This window comes from Dunckerocampus dactyliophorus, chromosome 16 (genome assembly GCF_027744805.1).
Source record: "Dunckerocampus dactyliophorus isolate RoL2022-P2 chromosome 16, RoL_Ddac_1.1, whole genome shotgun sequence".
NCBI lineage: Eukaryota > Metazoa > Chordata > Actinopteri > Syngnathiformes > Syngnathidae > Dunckerocampus > Dunckerocampus dactyliophorus.
Window position 1 is genome coordinate 9,630,033 of NC_072834.1, and position 19,977 is coordinate 9,650,009.

The 19,977-nt window shown below is 40.4% G+C and overlaps 1 protein-coding gene across 4 annotated transcripts in view; it reads right to left on the reverse strand.

The window, feature by feature from the left end:
* Nucleotides 1-1,650: 1,650 nt before the first annotated feature.
* cadm2a (cell adhesion molecule 2a) overlaps nt 1,651-19,977 on the reverse strand; it is a 249,272-nt gene continuing 230,945 nt past the window's right edge. For all 4 annotated transcript variants that reach the window (XM_054754689.1, XM_054754693.1, XM_054754691.1 and 1 more), the window contains 2 exons: nt 7,787-7,909; nt 1,651-6,741 (listed from right to left, as the gene is read on the reverse strand). In XM_054754689.1, the coding sequence (XP_054610664.1) occupies nt 6,623-6,741; nt 7,787-7,909 (242 nt within the window). In that variant the 3' untranslated portion in view covers nt 1,651-6,622. The remainder of the gene's footprint in view (nt 6,742-7,786; nt 7,910-19,977) is intronic.

Here is a 19,977-nt window from a genome sequence, read left to right on the forward strand (position 1 = left end):
TCTGGTGGTCAAGTCTGGTGTCTCACTGAACAACTACCGACACCTAGCGGCCGATGTAGAATACTACCTTCACAATTTTAATGCATCTTTTTAATGGCTTATACAGTGGTACCTTGGTTAACGTCTGCCCTGGGTTCGCACGTTTTTTCGGTCAACATCCAACATTTTTGCCAAGTTAAAATGCATTGTCACTCGAATTACTGGGGTTTCATACTACCAAACTTATCAGCAACACCTGCATTAAAGCAATGGTTCTCAATCATTTTCTACCCACCATGAGGGACAGAAATTATTTTGTGCCCCCAATTTGAAATACTATTGAGAACCCGATCATATTTATTTATCTATTTGTACAAGCCGTTGTATGAGTTGCTGGCACGCCCCGCTATAGAAGCGGCACAATCACTTTTTAAACATTGTTTACAATACCTCAAATTCTGTAATAAAGCTAACACAGACCACAAAGCAATATATTAAAAAAACCTAGAGTCAGGCAGATGTTTTTTTTTTTTTTGGCAACTATTTATTCAACAATTCCATTTCATACATGAGAAGGAACCTCTAAATTAAATAGAATCACTCCCACAGACAATGGGAGAGAAAACACACACCTGCGTCATAGTGCTATGGAGGCAGTCATGGCCGCTTGATATCATCTCATCATATAATAATAATAAGAAGAATAGTAAAAGTTGTGATTTTCACAAAGAAGAAGCTGGACTAACATATTTGCAACTTTATTTCTGACCTTGCTGCACTTGTTTACATCGCAGCTAGAATGAAATAACAGTTTGGGTATTTTCATGTCTACTTTTGTTCATGTAACACTCACATTTCTATTAATATGAATATGAAGTGATAATATCCCCCACGTGTCCTACTTAAAAAAAAAAGGCAAACTAATACGTTTCATGAGATGCCAAAACAAATAGCTGTGAGGACAAGAACATTTTAAAAAATGTGTTGTTTAAAAAAAACAAAAAAAACCTCAGATGAACACGAGGTGGTCTTTACGTCAAACATGAAGGAATGTTGAGTAGATTTGGACCTTTACTTACATCATTCAGAGCAATTTTGTGCCAGACTAACTATAACTATTTTAATTTACCACAAAAAGTGAACGTGTTTGTTGCTCCAATTACGCAAAATATATATAAAAAAAAAATAAATAGAACGATCGTGCTGCCAGCATCAAACTAAAGGCCAGTTTTTATTTCTCAGCTAAATGGTGGCAACAGGTTTAAAGCTTAGTTTCGCAGATGTGACACAGCTGCATCGTTCTTAGCGTGTCAACCTGTTAATGACAAAATGTGCATTTCAAAAAAAGCGACACGTTAGCTCATCATTGTCACGTCAGAGAAGATTATTTACATGAAACCATACAAAGTGTGAATGCACTACTCATAAATCAAGAAGGGACACCTTCTTATAATCTAACGTGTATTTATGTGTGTTCTTTTCCTACAAAACAGCTTTTTCCTTTGCTTTTATAGAAGCTCTTCAGCATGAAATTAATTTAGAGCGTAGTTTGTGGACGGATCCACAAATTAAAACGCTAACATTTCCTTCTAAAAAGCCTTAGTGTGGATTTGCTTTTGCTGCCTTCTATGAAGCAGCAGCTTATAAAATCAACAACACCAAGCCTCACCATTGACAGGCAAAGAAAAAGCAGTATTTATTTATTGAATGTTGCCCAAAGCTGTGACTCACTTCAGCCTGTCACATCTCCAAAAACATCACAGCCAATACATCCACGGGACTATTCCTCTGATAGTCAGTGAAGATTTATTTTTGAACCAGTCATATTAAAGCGATGACATGTTGTAATCGGACTGGTTGGTTGGTTAAAACAATTGACTGCTGTTGTTGCCTTGGCAACCCCATAACATTGGAATATTTACGCAGTGGGACCTCTGAAATCGGAGCCAGATTTTTGGAACAAATCACGCCTCAGAATTTGAATCAGTGAGCATCGTAGGATTAACTGTGCTTTTTTGCGACACTTGTTTTGAAGCCTAAAAAAAAGAAGAAGCTGATGCAAGCATAGTCACTTGCTAGTGTGGAGTGTTTTGTTGTTGCTTTTTTATGGTGGTTAACTTCTTTTTACACTTGCAAAATGACTAAATAAAAAGAGTCATGCATCTGTGACGTAAACAGAATTTTTACGCATTTTAAAATGGTTCGCTTTTGAACTGCAACAATTAATCAATTAATCCATGATTAATCGATTGTCCAGTTAATCGACAACTATTTTGGTATTCAATTAATCGTTTTTTGATTTAAAAATGTGAATTTTTTAAATTTCCTTAGTCATCCATGAAAGCAGACCTACTGTGTTATCTTTGTGTTTTAGGCAAAACAACATACTCACACACGTCAGCTTTGACTTTGATGATCAACATTTTTGTCGAGGGTCTAACCGATTACTCAGTTAACCCAAACAACAAGCTTGAGATTAATCGACTAAAAAAAAAAATCGTCAGTTGCGGTCTTAGTTCACTTATTTTTACACTTGTAAAATTAATTAAATTGTAAAATTAGACTTTGCTTTAGGCCGTCGTTATTTGTCATTAAAATTAAGAGCAAATATTCAAGTTTCCATCCATCCATCCATTTTCTATACCGCTTCTCCTCTTTAGGGTCGCGGGGGCATGCTGGAGCCTATCCCAGCTGACACATTTGGAATATAAGTGTTTTGTTTTTATGTTTTACAGTGACTGACTTCTTTTTACACTTGTAAAGTGACTTAATTTGAATGATGACACACGTTGCGGTGCATCTGTGACCGTGTCTTGTTCTCTAACAAGCTTATGTTTATCGGCAAAGCAAAAGAGTTGTCAAATAAACTGCTGAGAATGTAACTGAGCGTTATTGTGTTTCCCCTCAAGTCGACAGGGCTGCTCCTGCATGCTGGAGTTCACTCCGTGACAAAGACATTACTTACTGACCGTATTTGCATAATGTTGGAAATTGGTCACCAAATTGGGGACAGCTGGTCTGACTGTTTCATTGCCCTTGGTAACAGTTGTCTCCATCTTAGTCCATTATTATGCTGCTTGTCTAACGTCTTTCACGGTAAGTAGGACAATGTCTCGGTAATTGCCAACAACTTTGTCAACTTTTGTTATCGCCCACAATATGGGTTATGTTAATGACTGTAATACCAAGGAATATTGTCAGCGTCAAAGTTTTGCCTGCTTGTCACATATTCAGTGCATGTTAAAAAGACACAAACACTATAAATGTTCTCTGAAATCAAATTCCAAACCCGTTCACTTAAATAAGTCCACTTCAAATAATTTAAACATTCAAAGGAATCTTAACAAAAACCCGCCGATGTGTTTTTACCAACTTTAGTTTCCCCCCACATTATTTACATGGTTTGTGCCAAAACTAAATGTAAAAGATGGCTGAAGTTTATGAAATGACAAATTCAAATAATTCATATTAAAAAAAAAAATCCATAAAGCTGCTAATATACAAATTCAAAAGATTTCAGGGGAGCTGGAATTCAATAGCAATCTTCACAATCAACCACGTTGTTAGCAGACACAATACACAGCAGGGAGTTTGAAACCAGGTTTTTGAGTCTCTTTTGTCATATTTGAAGCAAATAGTCATTTTTCCCCACAGTTGATTTGAATAAAAGAACCATCCCCAAGACAAATGAGTTGTTAGCAATGGAACACACTGACTCAATCATCTACTTGTGCTTTTTGCTTTTCGGTTTGTCCTTTTTTTTTTTTTTTTTAATCATTGGGAAGGTTGTATGCTGTTTGCGACACACTGCTTAATAATGGCGGCAAAATGAAGTGTCTTTGCTAACTGCGTAACATTATTATAGAAACGTTTTGTATGAAAAGCAATGCAACCCACTTCACCTTTTTGCTATGTTCAAATGTGAATATTTAACATCTGTGCCGCTGCACCTGCATGAACTCCAGCCATCGAGCGTCACGTTCGTACCAGTCACAGTACCTGTACGAACACCACCACATGTGCATGGAGGTCATACAAGTGGATGGAGTTCATACACATCCTGACCTGTAAGTTTCACCAAATGTTGATGTCACCTGTATGAACTCCACCAAATGCACATTGAGTTCACAGCACCCTGATGAACTCCACAACATGTGCATGGAGCTCATACAAGTGGATGGAGTTCATACACCTCCAAAGTTTCACCACACATGGACGATACCTGTATAAACTCCACCAAATCCACATTGAGTTCAGTGCATCCTCATGGACTCCACCACATGTGTATGGAGCTCATACAGGCGGATAGAGGTCATACATAAGCTAACATGTAAGAGTTTCCCCACATGTGGATGTCACCTGTATGAACGCCACCAAATGCACAGTGATTTCACTGCAACCTTATGGACTCCACCACACATGCATGGAGCTCATACACCTAGTGACACGTATGACTTTCACCGAAGGCAGAAAGGTCACATAAGTTATTGCATTCATATGAACTCCACCAGGTGCATGGAGTATCCACGGGTGTCGTGAGCTGTAAGGACTCCACCAGATGTATGTGGAGTTCATACACCTGGTGAACAAGACTTTCACCAAATGCGCATGAGACCTGTATGAACTCCGGGTTCATATAGGTCACTACATCCGTATGAACTCCAGCAAATGTGCATGGAGTTCATCGAGAGCGCAGTGACCTGTATGAACTCCACTACATGTGCTTGGAGTTCATCCATAAAGCAGTCACCTATATAAACACCAAATGTGCATAGAGTTCATACAGTCCATTGAAGCTGTATGCAATCCACCACATGTAATAGCACATTAATAGCTCCATGCACATTTGTGTAGGTACAGTGACCAATATGCATACGGTTACAGGTGCAGCAGCTACATGAACTCTACCAAAATATGCATGTGTTCACACAGGTCACTGCCCCAGTATCAACTTTACAGACTTCATAAAGGTACAGTGACCTCTACAGTATAAATACCGACAAATTACTTGGAGTACAGGTGTAGCGACCTGTATGGACTCCCTGATGTGAATGTAAAATAGTCACATGTGAGCGCACAAGTGCTCACTCTCTCTACACCTGTTCTATTGAATGTGAGCATGATTGGGTCATATGGGCCAATACAAACTATACACCTGCCTTTTGAAGCATACATCAAAACAATTTACAGAAAGAAAATGCATTTATCACAAAATCCCTGTACATATGACTAATGCACTCTTTTCAACATGTAGTCCCTAATTTAACATTTCAGGGGATTTGTTTTTCCATTGTGACATAAATGAATGTACTAACTTTAATACAGTTTATACATCTACTGGACCTGAAGCCATCGTATGGAAAACAAACTGCTGTAAGAGGAACGCTGCGACGGGCCAGTGCAGGAATAATATACACATAAAAAGTAGATTGGTATAGCAGATTTAGAAAATGCTTTTCTATTCTTCTCCTCGGATGAAACGTCTCATCTAGCATCATTTGATATATTTTTGGTGTGTATTCTCAGCTATAAAACAGTAGCACGCTACACCTCCACCCTGCTATCTATACACTTACGAGGTGTGTCAGGAAAGTTTCAGGAATGGTGCCACAGAAGATGCATTTCCAATCCAAATTACATACTGTAAGTTTTCCCCTTCAAAGTACTGTAATGCCCTGAAGTCTAACGCATGACCCACAAAGACGTCAAAATCACACGGAGCCAGCTTGGGTAAGCAGGGAGGTGGGTTGCTCCAGCAGGACGATGCTCTTCTCGGCCAGGAACTGTCGGGATGCTCAGGGCATTGTGAGCAGGCGCGTTCTCCTGCCACAAGTCTCACCTCTTCTCGCGCACTGAACCGAGCAAACGCCCCAGGGTCTCCTTGTAGACGTGCTGGTTGATCGTCCGGCCCTGTGGCGAGAACTCACCCCTCACATCGGAGAATACGATCAGCATCAACAGTCCTGGAACTTTTCTGACATACCTCATATCTGACCAAGCTTGCTACACGAGCGTCACACAAAGCCTTCGTCTTATCTTACATACCTCCACGGTTTAATTACAAGTCTATTTCAAGAAGGAGGGGAAGTGGATGGTCTAAGAAGTACCATTATTCAGTGTGGTAGATATGTATAAGGCGTAAATAGCACAGATCATCATTCAAATAAGAAAAAAGACACAATGCTGTGAGCTAAGCAGTGAACTGATGGTCCGTCCAGGGTGACCATCTACAAAAGCATTTACATTGCTACTGACTGATACATGAAGGCATTGACAAGTTCAATGGCGTCTGTATTTTTAGGCACCGTGTTGATGTGAGATATGTGTTTGTGTGGGCGTGTGTGAGCCAAAGGGGGTGGGATGGGTGGTGGTGGCGGTGTATTCGGGTGTCTGGTTGGAACCTTAAAAGGTGTGAGCAGTCATGGTAGATTTACAGAGGGCAGAAATAATGTCAACTTCAGCAGCGATGCCTGCAAAAAAACGGGCTCCCAAAACAAAACAAAAACAAGGAAGTGTGACACAGATGCCAAACCAGGAGGGCAAACACTGTGGGATGATCCTCTCTGTCTGTGTGCCGCCTCGTCGCAGGTTGAAGAAGAAAGACACAGAGGACAGAGACGGCAAGGGTGGCGCCCTCTACAGTCTAGATGAAGTACTCCTTCTTTTCCTCGGCATGCGCGTGGTTGCCCTCAGCGTTGATGATGGCCGTGTCGGCGTCGGGTGCGTCGTCCGCTCCTTTGGCCTCGTTTGTCAAATACGTTCCTGCAGAGAAAGATATTTTTTTTAATTGGTTTAAGGTGACGAGGTGTTTTGCCCCCTTCCTGATTTCTTTTTTTTTGCATGTTTGTCACACTTAAATGTTTCAGATCATCAAACAAATTTAAATCTAAATTTAAATTAGTCAATGACAACACAACTGAACACAAAATGCAGTTTTTGACTGAAACCCCCGCCCTACCCCTTAATACATCACTGAGATTAATTGAGATCTATCAGTGTGGAAAAGGTTAGGAAGCCATTTCAAAAGCTTTGGGATTCCAGTGAACCACAGTGAGAGCCAGTGTCCACAAAGGGCAAAAACATGGAACCTTCCCAGGAGTGGCCGGCCAACCAAGAGGTCAGCGACGAAAAAAAATATAAAATAAAATATAAAATATAAATATATATAAATATATAATATATATAATATAATATATTATATAATATATAATATAATATATAATATAATATATATAATATATATAATAGAATATAATATATAAATATATATAAAATATAAATATATAAAATATAATAATATTATATATAATCACATATTCCACATTTAATTGATAGAAAATGTAATACATTATTTTACATTTGAATGATCTAATTAGATATTTATATTATTCATTGAATTAGGTATTTATTTAATTTGACTCTACATCATTGGCGATTATATATTTGTTATTTTTGCACAAAAATACATACACACACAAGTCTATATTTTCATAATACAAAACATTTTCCAAACAAAAATTGAAAACCCCTAGAAAGAGGTTTATCTACAAAGAGTCGTTGACTGTTGTCCGTGCACTTTGACCAAAGGGATTTCAATAGCGCGTCCCCACTGGTGTTCAGGGATTCAGTTCTGCCCTGGTCTTTTCTTTCTTTTTGTCCTTCACAGCAGATACTGCATATCATTGCCCTGCCACCTGGGGATTGGGAGAACACTGGGAATGTCTAATGGGACAGTAGGCGGATGTGATCCGGGAAGGTCAGCGAGCCTTGAGAGATGGTGGCCGGCTCGTCCACTGTGGGATTTTACCTTTATGCCTGGCCAGGTATCTTCCCAGAACAATGATTAAACACAAGGTGACGAAGACCACCACTGCCACCACTCCACCGATTAAGGCATGGTCCGTGCCGTGATGGCCCAAAGCGTTGGGATCTGTGGAAGCAGGAGAAGAAAAGAAAGAGGACTGAAAAACAGAACAATGCATCCCCAGTTGCTCTAATGATGCTTCTAAGGGGCTCTTTTCTTTTCATATCCAACCACCAACAAGACAAGAGACGAAGGCAGAATGAAGGTAAAAAACACAGGCAGTCGCAAAAAAGGAGAGTTAAATAGTTGAGGAAGCACCCCTCTCATGGAGTGCCCAACATGCAAACCAGGCTAGGCCAATAAATCATTGCACACACATTAAAAAAGTCAACTACTATAAATTGTTCCTGTTGTTGATAAGGGTGGTTGTTAGTGAACTGGAAGTGTGAATGATCGTCATGCAAACATCTATTAAGACATACGTAGCACTGATTTACTACAAAGTAGCCGTTCAAGGTAGAAATGACTCAAAGGGTACACGCTGAAGGGGGACGTAACAAAAAGTGAAGTACGCCGAACAGCTGGTATTATTCATGTTAGTGTTGTGGCACCTAGAACAACTCAAATGAAATCACAAAGAGGCACGTCCTTATGTTGACATTGCTACTAATTCAACTTCCTTATTTTAATTTAGTAGTCTTCTGCTTCTTTGTGTTGAATCGTATTTTGGGTATTATAACAATTTATGTTCATGAACAGTATATATCCTGTGTATATCAATGCTCTTGTTTCTTATATTGGCCAATAAATCTGATATCGGCCCCCAAAATCCCATATCGGTCGGGCTCTAATATGGACTTGAAAAGAAACAAAAAATATGCCTCTCAAGTTGCATAAAATGCCAAAACTTGCACCACTGTTTTGCATGGCAACAAGTGAGACTTCAGTTTAGTGAACATCACTGAGCAATTTGAATTTTCTTTGTCCTTTTGCAGACAGGGATGTTAAGAGAAGACGAATAAACACCGGACGTTATGTGAAGTAAGGAGACATACATTCAGTTCGATCCAGTATGACTCTAGAATCAACATTCGCACGAAATTAAAGCCAGAGTAGTGGTTAACTTACTTTTACGCTTGTATGAATGTTAACAATGTTACGTAAAAACATTGCTTAGAACAGTTTGACCCCGGAACAGATTATTCTTCAACATTAGTTGTAGTGTCTCTTTCATAACTGTATTTCTCCAAGCTTCTGATGGCAATAAAAATACTGGATCGATCCTTACAGAGGAAACACATCATCTTATATTCGCGTTGTAGAGATTTATACATGCAAATCAACAGGTGGCGCCAGACACGTCAGCGCTTTTCTTACGGTCACTCACACAGCAACCTGGAGCAATGCAGCTGGAAAAAGTTGTAAGAGGAGGGGTTATGGTGCTAATAACATCATATACTGGATATCATACAACATCATATAGCTTTTAACAACTGTCAAGCAGCTAATTTTTTTGTTATTGCAATCAGTTTTGTACCAAAACAGTGCTTATAGTTTTTTTATTCAGGGTTGTCTTACACTTGAGTGACTATGGTATGCTTATATTACGCTGCCACCCTGCAATTGACTTTGTTTCCTCAAAAAAAGGATTTATTTGACAGTGGCATGTGGATAAAATGATGTTATTAAAAATACCCATACACAATTTAATCATACACGCCCTCCGCTTCTCTGTTCCTATTTCGTTTCCCGTGTGGCCAAATTGAACAGCTGGCTTGCGTGCGCTCCATAAGCCTCCATGGTGTGGGTGAGCAGGCCTTCACACTTCACTGCCTCCCAGCGGACAAACAAACGCCCGCCGCAATGACACACATATACACACACAGGCGCTTAGCAGGGTTTCACTGTGCCGCTGTTCTGCATGGTCAGTGGAGCAATGAGAGGAGCGATGTTCCCCCCATGGTGGTGTCTCTGTACCTCATTGTGGCACCACAGCGAGGACTTTTTAGACCATACAGTCACATCCCTCAATGCATATAAAACATGAAGCTACTGGGAATATTGCACACAAAATACATGTTTTTTCATATTGCAATTGTCCACGCAAGCTACCCGACGCTAGCCAGAGTCAGCAGCGGCGTATTTAGTCACTTGGCGGCCCGCCACATCCTTTTAAAATTTGTATTTTTTATTTTTACAGATTGTGGGTATGTAATTTAGTTGCTACTCACGCAGATAATTTGAAATATTAATGTTTATTGTCTTCTAACAAGGTGTGAATATGAACTCTATACATCAAGTCTTTAAAATCCTCCTGGGGGATTATTATCACCAAACTAGTGAGTCATCTCAACGCTTTTACTGTAATTGACAAGAACATCAAGCGGCATTTAATACTGTTTACCGCTTTAATACTCACATCTTTGTGATGAAAGTGTCACTCTCAGCTTCATCTAGTGCATTCTCCTTCTGACGGTAGTGATGCTGCTGTGCTCACGTCTACGTTTGTTGTGACTGTGACGCTGGAGTGCGCCGATAGATCGGCTACCGATCAGTATCGGCCGATTTCCGTGAAAAAGTACAGTATCCGCATACGCCAATACTTGCTTTTAAACGCCCGCCCCCGTTTCTGCAGCCAGCCAATAGCGACCATCTGCCTCCCGCTTTCCCTTCACAAAGGCAAAACAAGCATGTCTGCCGTGTGGGACTTCCTGTCGTGGTGAGAGTGCACCCTGCAAAACACGCCTTCAAAAACTTTTGTTTGGTGTGGCATTTGGGGGGCGGGCACTTGGCAGGGTGTGGTCAGTTTTCACGGCTCGCGATGTGATCGTCGGTCGGGTGTCGGCTATTTAGCCAAATTGCCCGAGTTCGCCTAATGGTATGTCCGCCCCTGAAGGGTTCTGGACAAAGGCAATTGGAAAATTAGAGCGGGTAAAGGAACACAATCATTTGAGCTTTTAACTGGCATTATTCCAAATAGTTCTAGCACTTAATGTTCACGTGTATGGTAAATCAAGTAGAAGATAAGGGACAGAAACTGAAATTGTTCGCTTGACCAAAAAAAAAAAAAAAAAAAAAAAAGGCTTCGGACTATTGAATGCATGCTTGTACGTGTTCACAGCCCCACTAACACATTACGGTTTAATACGGCCACGCAGCTTCTCTGTGTGATTTAATATGAGAGCGTAGCAGAGCAAACTCCTCCTCCAATATTTATAACGCTCTCTTTGTCCACCGGCCTTGTTGAATAAATCAAAGAAGTTCATGGCCACTGACTCCGCCAAAAGTGTTTCAACTAAATCCTTATTTGATGGTGGTCTCATACATGCGGCCTCCTTCAGGGCTCTACCATGACCCCCCAAACAAGCGACTGCATGGGGATATCAGCAGATGTAACAATGGTGAAAACCTGCTCTTTCAGTTCTTTAGGTGTTCTCTGAATTCATCTGTGGCTGACATTTAAATACGTGACGGTATGTCGACCCGAAGTCTGGGTCGTCTTGTATTTGGGGTGTAGAGATTTCTACTTACAGTATTATTGATTTCATACTTTTTCTCTGGTCCTCTTGTCTAAAAAATAACAGGTCTTGAGTAGTGGAATGAGGTGTTGCGAGCGCTGCAGGTGAGTGTGTGGTGAAGCGAGTCGCTAGCCGGCTAGTAGCTAGGCAGTGTGTTGCGGCGAAGTGTCAATGCACCAGTAACGTAGTTCGATCGGTGAAACAATGTTAATAATAATAATAATAATAATAATGTCGCTATAGCTTGATTAATCACATTACATGTAAATGGCGTGTTGTTGGCGCTATTTGGAGTCTTTTTCAGAAGGCTTTATAGGCGGAATAAGTGTTTTTACGCGCAGTAACGAGCTGTTTCTTTGTATCTGCTTTTATAGCTTTGGAACTCACAGAAAAAAGAAACACATACTGTATGTGTTCATGTCTCACATAAGGTTTGTGGACGGTGGCCACATTTTTAAAAAAGTGCAGTTGCCCTTTAAGAGCAGAGCTAATGGCGATCCCGACAAATAAACAGATCTCGTTTGTCATCTCATCACTTTTTCCACCTCAAAGTAAATGCTTGTGGATGTGTTATTTTTTATTTATATTAAAGATGTTATTATTAGATATTATGAAATGAATTATTATTGTTTTAATAATTATTAAAGTAACAATACATATTATTAAATATTTAGCATACATTGTATTATATGATTATTCTTATGAAATCAAATTAACATTAAACTGGCATTACCATATTAATTTATTAATATATTTATTTTGTTATTGTTCATATTATTATGACTTATTATTAATGAGGGGGTCAACATGACCGAATACGGTCCCTTGCCCAATAAAGAGCTACCTATTTGTGATTAAATGTGGAAGGTGCGTGTTGCAGCAGTTAAGAAAGAGCGTAAGAGAAACAAAGGGTGCCTGCAGACATGTTCAATAAGTCAGTTAGGCCCAACCTTTGGCAAGGACTGCAGGTGGAACTTGATCTCATGCTGACTTCTCATGCCAAGATGGAGGACTCCCTGACTTTTGAAGAAATGCAACATGTGCATCGGGAGAGAAAGTTGAAACCAAGCAACAGACACACATGTTTTTTTTTGTGGCGTCCTTGCAGATTATTGCTGTGCGGCTCTGAGAGGATTAATTAGATTCAGAAAACAAATTACTTCTGCTAATCATTCAATAAAGCCCTCACGTGGTTGCCGACGCTCTCTTGAATATTCAAGTAGCCTCCTTCCTGTCCTGCTCTCACAATGAAAATGAAGTTATAATCAAAGTAAGATCATTAATCATATGAATTCATTAAGCCCAATGCAAGAATCAATCTATCACAGCAGCTCTGTGCTCCGTGGAGTCGATAACCTCCACCAAAAAAAAAAAAAAAAACAGACAAAAGAAGAACAACTTATTGCTGCTGCTTCTCTGACATTTTTCGCAATTATACTAATTGTGTGAGTGGGCTGGTTAGTGTTGAAGGAGTGAAAGAAAAACACCACACGGATCTCGGAGGGACACTTCCAAGGTCTGAAAAGCAGACCTTCCCATGCGTCCATGTGTGTCCTCTACCGCTGAGCTGAAATGAATAGATGGGCTATTACATGTAATTCATCGCCTGAGCCTGGAGATCTAATGATTTCTCCGTCCCTGTTCTACACTTACTTTCAAATTGTTGCCATATTTCTTCCCCAAAGCCAGTTAATGTGACAGCTCATCAATAAGCTGGCTCAGCAATAAACGCTAAGACCTTTGCATTATGTTTTAATTCGTCCTGTGCCGATCGGCGTCATGCGGGGGAGGAAATGGACACAAGATTGTCGTCGCTCTTCAATATCCTACCCCCTTTGCCCTCCTCGTTGAGGATGCCGAGTCTGGAACATAACCCCCTCTGGTTTAAAGCAACCGAGCAGCGGCCGCGAGAGAAAATTTTATTTTTGCTCATTGCGCGTCCTAACTCCTCGCTAACGTGAGATCGATAGCAATGGAATAAAGCTGTTAGAAATCCCTCCAAGGAATGGAAATTGTCCTTTCACTTATTGAGTTTTCACAACAGGTTTCTCCTACCGTTTAAAGCTGATTGAACACAAAGACCTGCAGGAGTACACTGTGCACTTTTTGTCCTTCATGCTCAAAGTAAGGAAACAAAAAAAAAAACTATGGACCCTCTGAAGTCCAACACCTCTGAGGTCGTACAATTTGGAATTAAACGACAACTTTAGAGAAAAAAAATGTGCCTCTAAAGTAGGGTTGCCCGATATTATCAGCATGAAAATGAGATATCACTTCATATCGGCATCTTTTGGCTGCCGGTATGATATCGCCGTGCGAACATTGGTGTGCTTAACACACCATGAAAGGACGGCAGCCATGAAGCTCGGGAGGCACTTTTTTATTAAAATGCAGCTTCGTCTCACTATCACATGACACAGCCGTCAAGAGCCCTAAGACAGGTTTTAATTGGATCTTTAATATGATCAATATTATTGTTAGCGCCATTGTTTCTGTGTTTGCTATACTATTATTATTACAGTAATGACTGTAGATAGATAGATCGATATGAGTAATAACAACTATACAGAAAGATTCTAATATAGTTATTGCTGTATCTGCTGCTAAGTGTCACCCTCTCTTCTCTCTCCCTGTCCAACCCCAGGTTCTCCAACTAGGCTCCATATCCAGCCCCGAGGTTCTTCAATCGCATCTCACAACTACACCCCTACTATTCCTGCACCAGCTGAGTGTCTGATCCAGCACTACAGAAACAGGCAATGAAGTGGATGCTCTCACCATCTGTGGCTATATCTTGGTCCCTTCTCTTCCCTAACCCTTCCCTAACATCCTCTACTCAGGCTCCGATCACAGTTAATGATGTGACCTAAAGCTGTCTTTCCTCTCTTTCTCCTTTGTCTGTCGTCCATCTAACCATGTTCTGTTCAGTGGTCTAAACAATACATTTGCAATGCAATTGGAACAGGAGAAGTCGTCACATCGGGCTTTGAAATTTATTACTTCAATCTCTGTTTTTCAAAATATAGGAATTAATAAATCATATTATTAGTCAATAAATATGCATGTTTAAGCAAATGCCATGTATTTGTGAGCAAAAATAACCAGTTTCAAGGATAAAAATGGCTAAATGAACTACTACACTGGTCAGTAGGTGTCAGTAATGCTACATTAGGTACCACCAGAAGTCCTGGAATTAAAAAAGAAACAACAACAAGGAACTCTCCCAATGCTAACGTGTCCTATTTTCTATTATAAGTGTAAAGGTGACTATAGGGGTGTTATTTCATGTCTAGATGGCTCTAATAAACCGTATTTAGAAGGTAGAAAACAGGTTTTTATGCTTTAATAATGAAAATATTACAATTATAAATAAGGAATCCTACTTTGCAGAAATTCACTTATCACCATTGGGTTTGGAGCCAATTAACGGCGATAAACAAGGGATTAAAGCATATCGGATATCGATTAAAAGCCAGTTTTGAGCATCTGTACTCTAAAGTCTGTCCAGTGAAACCTCCACTAAGTGCTGTGATGTTGGTTGACTTCCAAGTGAATCATTTCTAATTTTAAATTTTCCAATAGGATATCATGCACAATGAATACATTTGTTTGTTTCAGGCTCAAACTGTCGCCATTGTTAAACATGCATTCACTATACAGGCAATGTTTTAAGTTACATTTTATTTGTCATTCCCAGGTAAAAACAACACCTGTATAACAAAACTAAAATAAAGTCAAACTACTCACCCTGTGAAGACGCATGATGTATGTAGCTGATATTTAACTTCTAATTAATAAAATATTTTGCGACTATTGTGCTTAAGGAGGCACAAGTCTAAATGTGGTTGAAGTCTAAATGTGCTGCAAAATTGTGCCAAGAAAGTGAGTTGAACTTAGAGTTACTGTAATTCTGTGTCCTTTGGCTTTTGTTACGGCTTTCCTTGCATTATTTTCAGAACTTTTTAACCTTTATTCCCAGCATTTTACAAGGTAGATTTCCCAAAGAAGCGCGAGCCTTATGAATATTTCATTACAGGGAAAAGAGCCATCGTCTTTAAATGCAGACAGCATAAACCCTCAAGGAACAGACCCCACAGGGATGCTGGTTAATAAACCGGCAGTTGTTCCAACGCTTGAGACCATCAACATTGCCTCCTGAACGCACGTGCGCTTGAGACGAACGATCTCCTTGCCTTCAGTGGGGAAAGGTTATTTAGAGCCCATCAGTCGTGCCCTATAAGGCCCTATTGTGATTTAGCTTTATTTTTAAGCCTCAAGACTAGATTTCTGTGTATGTGACTGCTATTAACTTCAAGAGGAAGGCTGAATATGGCTTTGCTTATTTAGTTTGAGAGCATGTGGTGTAAACATGACTTTTATGGATGGACTCTGTGGAGTTACATCGCATATCAGGTAGCAAACAGCATTCTTGTATCAGTTTTGGACAATTTAGTTGTACGTCTCAGGTTTGAGGCTGGCTGTGCATTGTTTTTTATTTATCTACCATTCCTTTCAGGGGCAAACTAATGGAGCTAAGAGAGACGATAACTTGAAGTGTGCCAGACACTGGATGTGTGCTTTATTTCATTATTTCTGCTCCTCCGCAGGCTGAGACACCGGGCCATGAATAATTGCTGTCTTCTGAGGCATGCCCTGCTCTCAGCACCGGTATTAGGCAACAGGGCTTGGTCAAAGAATACTGATGATGAGGAATGAATCGCAGATATTTCAAATACATTCAGCTTTGCAAGGTCATGGATAATTAGCAAAGCCATGAAGAAGAATTGGCGTGAGAAAGGACGTGTTTATGTACACTTTGATGACATTGCACAGACCTTTGGTGCTTAGCGGAAGACTTATTATTGCCATTATGGCTGATCGGGCACACGCTCCAACACTTAATCAATACAGTGAATCACTGGCAACACTACAGGCTTCAGTCTGGCATCACACAACATAGATTAGGAATCTTTATCTTTGCTCCTGCTATACACCCCAGAGGTCAACAACTGTCAGCAGACATAATGGATCTAATTATACTATTTATGAGAACCATCAGGTCTGCATTATCAAATATGTATTAGCTAATAATCTTGCAAGCTTTAATAAATGTCTTCATAAGCTACATGACCACAAGTATAAAAGGCTACGACTCACAAAATAGCAACCAATATTATTACAGTATATCTTTTCAAGCGGAAATCCTATTGAAATGGCTTGCATTTACTTTCGAGAAGTCAGTCTACAGCTTGTACAGATTCACTAGCCACTGAGAATGAGTCAACAAGCAGCCATTTTTGTCGAAATAGCTGGCAACACAAGTAAGTGGCAAGATACTGGTGTCTTGTCTTTCAAGCATCATGGTGGTAACATCATGGTCTGGGGCTGCAAAAGTGCTGCCGGCACTGGGGAGGTGTGGTTCACCGATGGAAACATGAATTGGAACGACTGTGACACTGTGAAGTCAAGCATGAAGGAGCCAAAGGTTTCTAACATCCACCAGCTCCAACAGTGGAGAGTAAGAGGATTCCAGTAACAACCTGCACAGCCCAAAAATATGCAATTTACGTTAAATGGAGACTCTGTGTGAATGTGAGCATGAATGGTTGTTTGTCTATATGCGCCCTGTGACTGGCTGGAGACCAGTCCAGGGTGTACCCCGCCTCTCGCCCGAAGTCAGCTGGGATAGGCTCCAGCCTACCCCCGCGACTCTTGTGCGGCATAGACTCTCATGAGCGGCATAGAAAATGGATGGATGGATAACAATGGTGCTCGCACTAAATATTCACACGATTAATTCCAATGTAATTATTAAAAAATGAAAAATGCTGCAATCACAAAAAAGGCTGCAGAATCAAAAACAAATGCAAAAGAAAAGTCCTGAAAATGCCCAAAACAATAGGGGGGGGGATTTGTGTGTATTTTTGGACTTTGCAGCATTTTTTTGTATTTGATTTTGATCCTGCAGCATTTATGTGATTGCAGCATTTTATCACCTCAATCACCTGATTATCAAAATAGATCTATAAAATGAGCTGAGATAACACGTGCAACAACTTCGAACAATTCCCATTTAAGTTGTTCCTCCAGCCAGTCCGGGGTGTACCCCGCCTCTCGCCCAAAGTCAGCTGTTATAGGCTCCTGCATACCCACGACCCTAGTGAGGATAAGCGGCATAGAAGATGGATGGATGAATGGATGGATGGTTGTCCCTTCAGAAGATATAATCAAATGCTTGCCAATATGTGTCACTTTTGTCAGATACTGGGTAGTTTTTTTCTTTGGCCTCAAACCTAAACTTTTTGTCGCTTTTAGAATGAGCAAAGAAAGCCGTGCATTTGAAGTGGCGTCCATTCAGTTTAGTTCAGACCACTTACTGTGTGTGTGGATGACTTGTGTTGGCAGCCCCATGCCAAGGAATATTTCTATGATATGACTCCAACCCGGGCTTCTTTATCTGCACAGTAAATCTTTCATGATGAAATTATGTACTAAACCAAAAATTACCCGTCTCAGCAAGGCCCATAAATACGTCTTCTAAATGAAGCCAACAGTGTCAAACCTTTGTTGTATTTATGGTGAAAGACAGCTCGGCCGATGTATACCTGTACATTATATTATTCACAGTGGGTTGATTATAAATAGTGAGAAGGATAGTGTGAAAAAGCGAGGAGAGCGATGGATGAAAGAGTTCATCAGGTGTATGATATGCTAATTTTCCGCGTTAGGAGCTACAACGTTGAACCTAGCGTGTTTCCTCGGCACGGGCGGACAAGTTTATTAAAAAGACAAAACGTCATGGGGCTGGAAGAGCTCTATGCTTGTTTGCTTTCATCTGGAGTCTGTGAAAAGAGCTGGTAATAAATCAAGAAGACACATGAAAGCAGATAGCGTAGCATGCTGCGACTGGGGACGTCGTGAAGGAGTCTGATATCCAGATTCCCTCAAGATATACTCGGAGAAGCTCAGCTCCTCTTGCGTTTCAGCGCAACACAAACAGACATCAGACGATGATGAGGAATATCCACCATTGTGTGGAAGTCTGTTATCCAACAGAGAGATGTAGCGGGAAAAGAGGGGAATAAGCAAAATTGAAACAAAAGATTTGAGAAAGGAGAAAGGAGGGTAGTTATTTCAACGTTGAGAGTTGGTAGGGGGTCTGCAGAGCTATTCTGCATATTGCTTAACACAGCACGTTAGATTTAAATTGATATGTCAATCAAATTTGCTGATGTCTTGTGTTACCATAGCAGACATGGCGCTGTGTCAGCGTTATCGCAGGGAGGCCCCTGAGACAGAATCAAAACAGCCATTTGACCAAACAATGGTAGTTTTTTTTTTAGCAGGCTTTTTGTTCAGCTCTGATTACATTTGCAACTTGTAGGCTTTTGAACGAAGGGGTAAACCTACTGGGACTTTTTATTGCTTCATGTAGATCCAGAAATACATTCCTAATCATTCATTTCTCTGAGGGCATCTGTCGGTCTTTCCTTCCGCCATCCATAAATCTGTCTGTCCTTCCGTCAGTCCGTCAATCCACCCTCATTCCCTCTATCTATCCGTTCATCCTTCTGTCTGTCCATACAGTACGCACACCTATGTACCTTCTATCCATCCATCCGTACGTCTACCTGTCCATCCGGCCATCCACCAAACACACCTTCTACATGTCTGTCCATCTGGATGTACACCTATCCAACTGTCAGTCTGCTGGACAGTATGTCAGTCAGTCTGTCCAACAGGACTTCCTTCATCAGTCCCTCCATCTGTCTGTCCGTCCACCGACAGTCATATCTTGGTTTCCATATGCCCCAGTTTTTGTATGATTCGGTTTTCTTAAAAAAATGTAGCCCAAATTTTGTTTTTGTACAATACTAGTGCGTTTGCCCTGTACTGTAAGCGAAATACCCTGACTGCTAAATAACCCGCCATGGGGCCAAAGAAAATTGTGAGTGCCAGCAATTTGATAAAGACGATGGGGGGAAACTATTGAATTTGATCTCGCCAGGATGTACGGGAAGTCATTAGAATTATTTCACGTTGTTGTCTGCATGTAAAACTATAAGTATTATCTATAAAAATGCATTTTTGTTGATATTTTTGTGTGTTTGGAAGAGATGAATTGGATTTGCATTATTTGCTAAGGGAAAAATTGTCTCGGTTTTCATATGTTTCGCATTTCGTCTGACCTTTTACAACAAATTAATAACTAAACCCATGGTATCACTGTATCGGTCTACCATTGATACTGTATGTCTCATATCTATCTTTCTGAGCTTCCAATGTCAAACAGACTTTCTGTAACTCAATTAAAGAAAGATGAATATGCATTATTCCTAATGGCTTTGCCTTGAGACAATTGGAAATGTAATACCTTTTTACCCTTCGTCGTCTTTTTGAAAAATGAGACGAGGAACGTTAATCTATTAGTCCTTCAGTGCTTTGTTCAACATCAGAGTGACATTAACGGTGCGCCAGCCAACCGAGACAGCCAACAATAATCACAAAGTTCCCCATATCCGGAAACATCTCGCTGCCTTATTACTACAACACCTCGGTGACCTGCTGTTGAAGGACGCGCTAAGCCATGCCAACTCCTGCGCCATTATGTTGAAGGGTTCAACAAAAGTCCTTCAATTGTTCCTTGTATCACTCGACAATATCCCCAGTGCGGGT